This window comes from Oncorhynchus tshawytscha, linkage group LG03 (genome assembly GCF_018296145.1).
Source record: "Oncorhynchus tshawytscha isolate Ot180627B linkage group LG03, Otsh_v2.0, whole genome shotgun sequence".
NCBI lineage: Eukaryota > Metazoa > Chordata > Actinopteri > Salmoniformes > Salmonidae > Oncorhynchus > Oncorhynchus tshawytscha.
The window spans coordinates 10,144,925-10,155,756 of record NC_056431.1 but is presented as its reverse complement, the minus strand read 5'-3'; the positions used below and the strand labels follow the sequence as shown (position 1 = coordinate 10,155,756).

Sequence of the window (10,832 nt, the reverse complement as noted above, 5' to 3'; positions counted from 1 at the left end):
GAAATTGTGGCATACTAAACACAATTTAAAAAAATAAAACAGTCAAATTGTCTATTCAACTAATTACCTGTACTGCATTTTCAAAATAGAAAAAAACATTATTCAAGCTATAATTCAACCTATTCAGCCTGCATACTAGAGTAAATATACTTGTATTTAATTTCTTTCTTTTTTCTTTCTTTTATATGTCAGTTAAATGGTCGCACTATAGAGCCCTGTTAAATGTTCTAATGATTGCTGCAGGTCCCAATTGTCTTCAACGTAACCAATACATTTCTTATTATTTCAGCCTGCAAATCTGGATATGGGGTGTGTGATAGAGCAGTAATGAGTCAACCAAACATTCCGGCAAAGTGGAACCCAAGGACTCTGGACTGTTGCATTGACAGGAGAAGTGTAAGTGTAGGCTGTAATGACAAACATAAACCTTATTTAAAATCTTTAATGTCAACAATTTCATAATAGCTTGTATCTTCCAGGTTTGTGTGGTACCTTCTGTTCAATGTGCCTAGCCTGTCAGATGGTTGAGAGGTATGGCGAATGCTTGTCTCCCCCTGGTGCCAACAACTATGATGATGATGCGCACATCAATGAGAGAGATACAACATCCCAGTGAGATAGCTGTCTAGTACAGTGCAACAAACCTAAAACACATCTGTGTATTATTAAACAACTACTTTTTATCATCACAGTGGTATTGCTGGACAACATAATTGTCCATTTCTAATAGCTTGGTTTGACTGTATGATTTATGTGTACTTATACAGTACAGTAGTCACCAGTAAGCAAAATATATAGATATGTCATCCCTCTGTATTTCTAGGGCAGCTTAATTGATGACTGGGTAGGGCGCATGTTCTGTTGACCCTGTGCTCTGTCAGATTGCAAGAGAGATGAAACGTCTGCTGGGTTGAGATTGAAAGGCATTTGAGTTTTGGGGGTCTGTGCATACCTAATAAAAGAAAAACACTGAAGGCTTTACAGTATCTGTATAAGGGCACAGGGCGAGACCCAGATGCAGACACGGGAGGCAGATGGTTCAAGTCTCTGATATTTATTATAATCCAAAGGACAGGCAAAAGATCATGACAAGGTCAGAGTCCAGGAGGTACAGAGTGGCAGGCAGGCTCGAGGTCAGGGCAGGCAGTACGGGCATGCGGGCAGGCAGGCAGGCAGGCAGGCAGGTTCAGAGTCAAAACCGGGAGAACTAGCAAAAGAGAGATAAGAAAAAGCAGCCCCACGGACAACCACACTGCTTGACTTGACTTGACCAGACGAACTGGGAACACCAGAATAAATACCCAGGGACTAATGAGGAAAACGGGTGACACCTGGAGGTGGGTGGAGACAATCACAAAGGCAGGTGAAACAGATCAGGGCTTGACAATCTGATGAATTCCAATTGAATAAGTCATGCATGGAATTTACAAAAAGGCCTACTAAACCTGCATGTACGTTTACATAACTTTTGTATATATTGCACAACCATAATAAATGTGTTTTTGTTTATATTCTTGCACATGCAGTTGTCAATTTGACTAGTGATTATTGTTTGTTGCTAAAACAATGACAAAGTAAAGTACGATTAATATACATGAGGAAATACACGCACAGAATTTTCAACACATTTTCATAGTAATGGCAATGGATGGAGGGATGATCTTGGCTGTGGAATGCAATTTATGAATTACCGTTGCCTAGTAACATCCTAAACACCAAATAATGCCACAAACTAACTTTCTAGAAACATTAGGTTTGTTTGTTAACCTCTAGGTACGTTTTGAAATGGAAAAGAAAAGTTTACTAAAGAGTGAACATTAAGAGTGTAAATGCATTATTTTGCAGATGATTTTATTTTATAATATTTACATTTGCTCAAGTAACTGGTTACTGTTGCTAGGTAGCTAGCTATTGACAGATAAAAGCTAGCTAGCCACAGTAGCTAGCCAGTTATTCATATGATGAGCTAGCTAGCTAGAAGTAAAATGTATGCCTATATTAATTCTGTATTAATTTATATTAATTGAGCAGGGTATTTGCAGGACATATGTGCAACGTATTTCAAGACACCCCTACAAGAACCAAGGACATTAGCTGGGTTTGCCGGGATTCAGAAAAAGACATGGAGCTCTAGAGTGGTATATGGTATTTTATTAGGATCCCTATTAGCTGTTGCAAAATTATTCATTTTTTTTAATGCATGAATATAATTGCTCATTTCCTGCCTAAGTTTGCCCACTTTGCCAATAAAATAATCATTAAAATAATCGGCACCATCAAATGGTTTTGTGATGAATAAGCCATCGGATTCGATGAAATAATTTGTCTTTCTGCCCATAATTTCATTTAAAGTACTCCAACGTTTTTTTCCATCATTCTTTATATAATTGATCTTGGCTTCATAATGAAGTTTCTTCTTCTTTTTGTTGAGTTCAGTCACATAATTTCTCCATTTGCAGTAAGTAAACCAGTCAGATGTACAGCCAGATTTATTAGCCACTCCTTTTGCCCCATTTCTGATATCTAGACCCCCATTTGAAGCTGTCATATGTATTTGGACAAATTCACTTATTGTGTATTACATTTAGTCAAACGTTTCTTATTTGGTCCCATATACCAAGCAAACAATGACTACATCATGCTTGTGACTACACACTTGGTGGATGCATTTGCAGGTTGTTTTGGTTGTGGTGCCCAATAGAAATGAATGGTAAATAATGTATTGTGTCATTTTGGAGTCACTTTTACTGTAAATAAGAAAATAATATGTCTTTGAACACTTCTACATTCATGTGGATGCTACCATGGTTAGGGATAAGCATGAATGAATCGTGAATAATGATGAGTAAGAAAGTTACAGATGCATAACTATAATACCCTCAATAAAATTGTGACTTCACCTGTTATTGGTAATGGTAAGACGTTAGCATGTTTTGGGGGAATCTGTAACTTTCTCACTCATCCTTATTCACGATTCATTCATGATTAGGCCTATCTGTAATCATGGTAGCATTCACATTAATGTAGAAATGTTCAGAAACATATTATATTCTTATTTACAATAATGATTTGAAAATTACTCAATACATTAGTCACAATTATATTCTATTGAGTCCAATATACAGTGCATTTGGAAAGTTTTCAGACCCCTTGACTTTTTCCACATTTTTTCCCCTCACAAGTTACAACCTTATTAAAACTATGAAATAACACATATGGAATGATGTAGTAACCAAAAAAAGTGTTAAACAAATCCAAATATATTTTATATTTGAGATTCTTCAAAGTAGCCACCCTTTGTCTTGATGACAGCTTTGCTCACGCTTGGCATTCTCTCAACCAGATTCACCTGGAATGCTTTTCCAACAGTCCTGAAGGAGTTCCCACATATGATGAGCACCATCTCAATTGGGTTGAGGTCGGGTGATTGTGGAGGCCAGTTCATCTGATGCACTCCATCACTCTCCTTCTTGGTCAATAGCCCTTACACAGCCTGGAGGTGTGTTGGATCATTGTCCTGTTGAAAAACAAAGGATAGACCCACTAAGCTCAAACGAGATGGGATGGCATATTGCTGCAGAATGCTGTGGTAGCCATGCTGGTTAAGTGTGCTTTGAATATATTTTGATTTGTTTAACACTTTTTTGGTTACTACGTGATTCCATATGTGTTATTTCATAGTTTTGAACCCTTCAGTATTATTCTACAATCTAGAAAATAGTAGAAATAAAGAAAACCCCTTCAATGAGTAGGTGTGTCTAAACTTTAGACTGAACTCTAAGTGTTCAGACCCTTTACTCAGTACTTTGTTGAAGCACTTTGGCAGCGATTACAGCCTCAAGTCTTCTTGGGTATGACGCTACAAGCTTGGCACACCTGTATTTGGGGAGTTTCTCCCATTCTTCTCTGCAGATCCTCTTGACCTCTGTCAGGTTGGATGAAGAGCGGCGCTGCACAGCTATTTTCAAGTGTCTCGATGTTTGATTGTGTTCAAGTCCGGGCTCTGGCTGGGCCACTCAATGACATTCAGAGACTTGTCCCAAAGTCACTCCTGCATTTTCTCGGCTGTTTGCTTAGGGTTGCTGTCCTGTTGTAAGGTGAACCTTCGCCCCAGTCTGAGGTCCTGAGCGCTCTGGAGCAGGTTTTCATCAAGGATCTCGCTGTACTTTGCTCCATTCATCTTTCCCTCGATCCTGACTAGTCTCCCAGTACCTGCCTCTGAAAAACATCCCCACAGCATGATGCTGCCAACACCATGCTTCACCGTAGGAGTGGTGCCAGGTTTCCTCCAGATGTGACGCTTGGCATTCAGGCCAAAGAGTTCAATCTTGGTTTCATCAGACCAGAGAATTTTGTTTCTCATGGTCTGAGAGTCCTTTAGGTGCAAACTCCAAGAGGTTAAACTCCAAGAGGGCTGTCATGTGCCTTTTACTGAGGAGTGGCTTCTGTCTGGCCACTCTACTCTACTCTACCTGATTGGTGGAGTGCTGCAGAGATGGTTGTCCTTCTGCAAGGTTCTCCCATCTCCACAGATGAACTAAGGACCTCTGTCAGAGTGACCATCCGGTTCTTGGTCACCTCCCTGACCAAGGCCCTTTTCCCCCAAATGTTCAGTTTGGCCGGGCGGCCAGCTTTAGAAAGTTTCTTGGTGGTTCCAAACTTCTTCCATTTAAGAATGATGGAGGCCACTGTGTTCTTGGGACCTTCAATGCTGCAATGCTGCAGACATTTTTTGGTACCCTTGCCCAGATCTGTGCCTCGGCACAATCCTGTCTCAGAGCTCTACGGACAATTCCTTCGATCTCTTGGCTTGGTTTTTGCTGCGACATGCACTGTCAAGTGTGGGACCTTATATACAGTGCCTTCAGAAAGTATTCAGACCCCTTGACTTTTCCACATTTTGTGACGTTACAGCCTTATTCTAAAATGTATTAAATATTTTTTTCTCAACAATCTACACACAATACCCCATAATGACAAAGCGAAAACAGGTTTTTAGAAATGTTTGCAAATGTATTAAAAATTAAAATACCCTATTTACATAAGTATTCGGATCCTTTGCTATGAGACTAGAAATTGAGCTCAGGTGCATCCTGCTTCCATTGATCATCCTTGAGATGTTTCTACAACTTCATTGGAGTTCACCTGTGGTAAATTAAATTGATTGGACATGATTTGGAAAGGCACACACCTGTCTATATAAGGTCCCACAGTTGACAGTGCATGTCAGAGCAAAAACCAAGCCATGAGATCTAAGGAATTGTCCCTAGACCTCCGAGACATGGAACAGGTAGGTTCGCTGGACCTTATTCATGGTTCCTTCACGTGTAAAGGTGGTGGAATTATTAGGGAATTAAGTCAAGGTCAGAATACGGCGTATCTAGACACACCTCCGCCACACCTTAATTTATTCATTTATTATATAGTGGGTGAATAGCATGCTATTCTCATACTTAAATTCAAGGTCAGAATATAAATAGAGAAAAGCGCATAAAAAGAGGATTACGTTCTATTTACGCTTGCTTAACTTGGGTCAGAATCTGGGCCTGAGTGAATATGGTAAAATAGATAAAGTGCATTAATTTCCAAACGGATATGTATGGAAACACCTTAAAATAAAATGTGACATTACGTACTGTCGCCTCATCTAAAACATTTGTCTAAATCAAAATGCTGGAGTATAGAGCCAAGTTAAAAGTTTTAGCTTCACTGTCCATATATGGTACATTTACAGAGGAGTGTAATTGGGTCGGTTTCATTCATCCTTTACTTGCCTGTTCATTCATGCCAACAGGTCTCTGGAATTTTCTGTCCATTAAGATGGCAGAGAAATACAGTGTTTTCTACTCTCATGTTCCATGGACACATTTTATGTTGCGAACCAGCATTCGTGGAGAGGTATAACATAGAGGTATGCATATGGCATGTTGCTGATTGTACAGCTGTATAGATATGCATCTTCATGTATTGTTGAACATTTCCATGACCTGTTTCTCCACTACCCCATGCACACTATTCAGCATTCATTGTCCAGCATCAACTCCGTCATATCACAAAGCCCTTTGGGGTGGTGTCCTGGACTAAGATTAATCTAAATCCTGAGAAAAAAAATGCTATTTCAATGGGAATTCTCCATTGGCCATGCTTTTTAGTCCAGGACTAGGTGTAATCCGTGTCTGTTAAATCAGCCCTTTGTGTTATCTGTCTCATCCTCATCCTGTCGGGGCCAGCGCTAGTCAGGGCTTAGGGACTGATCGTTATAGGCCTACGACATAGGACTGTGAGAAGTTGATATCAACTTAGCCACCCTAATAATATGTTGATTTCTACAGGGAACCATTTGCGATGACTGGTGTATGACTGCTTACTGCGAACCATGTGTTCAATGCCAAATGGTTCATGAAGTCAATAAGGAGATTCCTAACTGACAGAGCCGGAAAGTGAATGCTGATCCCCAAAGTGTTGTCTTCCGCATTTTGTTATGAAAATGTTAATTGAATTGTTTCACTGAGGAGCCTCAAGTTTTTGTACAAGAAACGTATTATGGTTACATTAGGACTGTTGTCATCTGAAGACTATGCCTGCAAGTCAAACTTTTTATGTGAGCACAACCCTTTAGCCAAATCCTCAGCAGTAAGAAAAAACAAGGCACAGTACCGTGTGACGGTCAGATGTATACAATGTGTAATATAACTTACAGTATTTTACTATTTATGATAAGTCTGTTATTACCAGATTATGGCTCATTTAAATGTATTCAACTACCAGTTGTTTATGTGAAATAAGTACTACACAAGAATAGTTCAGAAAGTTCTTGTATTATTGTATTGCTAGATATTACTGCACTATTGGAGCTAGAAACATAAGCATTTCGCTGCACCTGCGATAATATCTGCAGAACTGTATACGTGACCAATAAACTTTGATTTGATATCCGGTCTTTGACTTAACCAACAAGCACTGAGTTCAATCAAAATACTAACAAAGTTACAAAATATCCAGTTAACCACAAGTCATTCCTGTGGCAGCAGGACTTATGGACCATTTCAAATCTAATTTTATTTGTCACATGCTTCATAAACAACAGGTGTAGACTAATACTGAAATGCTTACTTCCCAACAATGCAGAGCGAGAAAAAGAAATAATTGAAAAATAATAATGAGGAATAAATGCATAAGTGACATTACACTTGTGCTGTGGATGCAGAGATGCGTTTAGAAAGTCCATTTGTTTTAAATTCTCCACTGTCTAACTGCCTGCAATGTCAAGAAATCGTTGTCGGTACATTTGCACCTGTTCACTCCTCATCCCATGGGAATTTTATGTTTGTTCCGTTCATTTCCTCTTTTAGGACAGCTGTGAATTTGAAATCCTGCTCAGGACTGAAATGATTTTTCCAGTCTCCAGCAATCCCTGAAAGAACAAGGTGAATGTGCTTTAATTGAACAGTGAAATATATGGAAGCAAAAAGTGGTTGCAGTAGCGCATGAGAGAACATTCTACTACTAGCCGCATTCTGGGTTCCTATCCCGCTGCAGGAAGTGATTACCCCCTATCTTGCCAGTTTCCATTACCTTTTCTAAGGAAGGTGGACTTGCTGCTATCCATGATCTCCTGTGGCACCAGGGAGTAGTTTGACATTGCATTTAACTTCATGTTGCTGAAACAGCAGTGGTTGGCTACACGATCCAGAGTTTCTCCACTTAGGTCCCGACCAAGGAACCGTGAGAGGCGTTCCAGCACTCCACGCAGGTCCTTCAGGAGAGAAACAATCATATGTAAGCAGTTTGGCCTGGGGTTAGCCTAGTTCACTATCAGTCTGGTCACGCAGGATTGAGGCGGTTTGCATTGATTGGTGTTTTACCTTGACCATTTCTTCATAGGTAATGTATAGGATTCTGTCTCCCAGATCTGAATTTCGCCAGCTTTTCACATGGTCTGTCCACTTCCCAAACAACACTGTGTAGATAAACAAAGGTTAATTACAATCAAACCCAGTTACCCTCTTCTTTAGTATGGGCATCAAAAGGTCCCTCACATTTATTTATATATCCTAGCATTTTTCACCTTGCCCAGAGAGAAACTTATTTAGAAACTCATCAAAAGTCCCAGGGTCATCCAGGAAACTGGCCATCTTGTGGAAGTGAAATGATGACACCATAACATCTTTTGGGTTCCGGGTAACATAGATGACCTAAATGAAAGCAAATAAAGTCTTAAATATGAGTTCCATAGACAAACTTTCAAGAGCCCAGTGTGATAGCTAAATTATAAGTTAATTACATTGCATGTAGGCACATTTTTCCAATTGTTTTATTCATTTGCAATGCTGAAGTCAGTCCATTAAACATACTGCAAGAGTCTCTTCAGTTATTACTGTCTAGTAGTTGCTCTCAGTTCCTGGATCAGGGCCCTACCTTGGCTTTGGAGGGGAAGAAGGAGGGGGGCATGAGATGGTAGGGCATATGAGAGACCATTGCCCGTGGTGAGGGCAGACGGTCCAGAACTAGGGCTGCTCGTGTCTCCTCCAGCCAGGGAACCCGGTCCCAGTTGGGAATAGTTTGCACTGGAGTAAGGTCTCCTCCATTTAGGACTAAAGGTACAATCTCTTGCATCCATGTGGTGCCTGGGAAACATTACCTTAATTAGTTATTGTAAGTAAGTCCTATTATAGTAATAAAAAACACACATTACATATTTTCTTTCGTCTGACAAGTTTTTGGGATGTAAAAATGTCCAACTGCAATGCCTGGAAGACTAAACTGCATTGGTGTAAACTACTTAAATAGTACTTTAAAGTATTTTTACTTAAGTCGTTTTATAGGGGCATCTGTACTTTACTATTTATATTTTTGACAACTTTTACTTCACTACATTCCTAAAGAAAGTATTATACTTTTTACTTTATACATTTTCTTTTCATTAAATTTTGAATGCAGCAGGGCAGGAACATTTTGAAATTCATGCCCAAATCAAGAGAATACGTGTCATTCCTACTGCCTCTGGTCTGGCTGACTCACTGAACACAAATGCATGCATCTTTTGTAGATAACGTCAGTGTTTGAGTGTGCCCTTGGCTATCCGTACATTTTAAAAACAATAAAATGGTACCGTCTGCTTTGATTAATATAAGGAATTTGAAATGATTTAAACTTTTCCTTTCGATACTGAAGTATATTTTAGAAATTAGATTTACTTTTGATACTTAAGTATATTTCAAACCAAATACATTTAGACTTTTACTCAAGTAACGTTAGTATTGTACTAGGTGACTTTTATTTTAGTAACTTTCTATTAAGGTATCTACTTTTACTCAAGTTTGACAATTTGGTACTTTTCCACCACTACTAAACTTTAAATGACATGAAGCCATACTAACGTTAGAGTACAGTGTGTTCTTACCAGACTTTGGGTAAGTCACTATGAAAATATCTTCATCTTCAACTTTAAATTCCTCCGCGTATTTAAAACTTTCAAAAGAGTGAGTTTCTTTCGGGCACAAAAGACCGTGATAAACGATATAATTTCCATCATTCGCCATACTTAAAAACAATTTACAGAGTTAAAGTAAAGTATGCTAATTTTCGGTGAAAAACAATGTCCGCGTCAGTAAGGTGGGAGGGAAGTGCATTCCTTTTGTGCAATTTGTGCGCAGATGCCAAAACATTCTAACAATTCACTCAGCCGATAGCAGCATTATTCATTGGCAATAATACACTAATAATAAGTAATTCATAATAATTAAAATAATTGCTCATACTAATATTACTACTAATAATACAATAATACAAATGTTGAATAGATAGATTTGGACCCATCCCAAGATGCAGTTACAACACCAAAATTGGTTAAATTATGTAATGTATGAAAATTATGTCAAGTTGTTGATCCCTGGATTTGAAGAGGGTGCCTCAAAGTTGGCAGATCACACTGAGATATGGAAATCTGTTGCATACATTACCTGATTTGGGGTAAGTAATGGCAAACACATCGCTGTCCTGAACTTTGAAATCATTGGCATATTTCAGACTCTCCTCATTGTGAACCACAGTTGGTAACAAAATTCCATGGTGAAGAAAGTACCTGTCTGATGCCATGGAACACACTCAGGTATAGCCTGCAATAAAGTTCTGCCAGTTCAGCCCTGACCTAGAGGCATATGTTTAATGCATCAATGCAAATGTGAGAGAGGAAAGAATCCCTCCCCCTTTTGTAGCTCTTTCTTGCAATGGGGTCTTTGTCAAGGGCAGAATCACCCAGAGAAGGGCTTGAGATGGGATGGATGGCCCCTGCAGGGAGCAGTAAACCCAATACAAGAAAGAAAGAAGTGTTTGTAAACCTTGTCACTCTCAATCTATTCCCCACAGCGAAAGGGTATGCAAACAATGAGACATCCCACCTAATGTTGCAACCATTACAAATAGGTCTACGTGGCCAATGAATAACAAGGAGAAGCACAGCACTCTCCATAATATTTTAAATACCTTTATTGCTATGGGATGATCAGTTGTACAGCTTAAAAAAGTGTGATATGTTTCGCCATGGCCTTCTACCTTGTTGCAGGAGGGGCTATCATTTGTCTGTCCAGAAGACTGAGTTCACCTCACTCCTGTTCCTTCACTTCCTTGCTTTCACTGAGATATGGTAACATTTTGCACAATAATGTTATTATGCATGAACTGAACAGCTCTTGTATTGTGATGTAATGCACGTTTGATGCAGCCAGGCCTAACTGAAACTGACTAGCAGATTCTGTAGGTCAGTCATTCTGACTAGGACTCACTCAATGGAGCCTTTGTCCAGGGCAGAACTGTAAGTCTGGGGCAGAATG

At 39.3% G+C, this 10,832-nt stretch overlaps 1 protein-coding gene across 2 annotated transcripts; it reads right to left on the bottom strand.

Moving 5' to 3' along the window:
- Nucleotides 1–6,797: 6,797 nt before the first annotated feature.
- On the bottom strand, nucleotides 6,798–10,146 carry sult2st3 (sulfotransferase family 2, cytosolic sulfotransferase 3). 2 transcript variants are annotated; one of them, XM_024392142.2, is made up of 6 exons: nucleotides 9,963–10,146; nucleotides 8,419–8,627; nucleotides 8,069–8,195; nucleotides 7,866–7,960; nucleotides 7,576–7,756; nucleotides 6,798–7,414 (listed from the first exon to the last, which is right to left on the bottom strand). In XM_024392142.2, exons 1-6 carry the CDS (start codon nucleotides 10,096–10,098, stop codon nucleotides 7,299–7,301), a joined length of 864 nt encoding a protein of 287 aa, XP_024247910.1. In that variant the 5' UTR covers nucleotides 10,099–10,146; the 3' UTR covers nucleotides 6,798–7,298. The 2 variants fall into 2 exon arrangements, with proteins under 2 accessions (XP_024247910.1, XP_024247902.1); XM_024392134.2 differs by lacking the exon at nucleotides 9,963–10,146 and adding an exon at nucleotides 9,404–9,641.
- Between the last annotated feature and the right edge of the window lie 686 nt (nucleotides 10,147–10,832).

What these genes read in the sequence shown, in the direction of transcription:
- sult2st3 (XM_024392134.2), bottom strand. Translation starts at nt 9,542, where the DNA reads ATGGCGAATGATGGAAATTATATCGTTTATCACGGTCTTTTGTGCCCG. An exon ending in AGTGACTTACCCAAAGTCTG is followed by an intron (nt 8,628 to 9,403) that starts GTAAGAACACAC and finishes AATGTTTCCCAG; the next exon opens with GCACCACATGGATGCAAGAG. An exon ending in TCTTCCCCTCCAAAGCCAAG is followed by an intron (nt 8,196 to 8,418) that starts GTAGGGCCCTGA and finishes GCTTTCATTTAG; the next exon opens with GTCATCTATGTTACCCGGAA.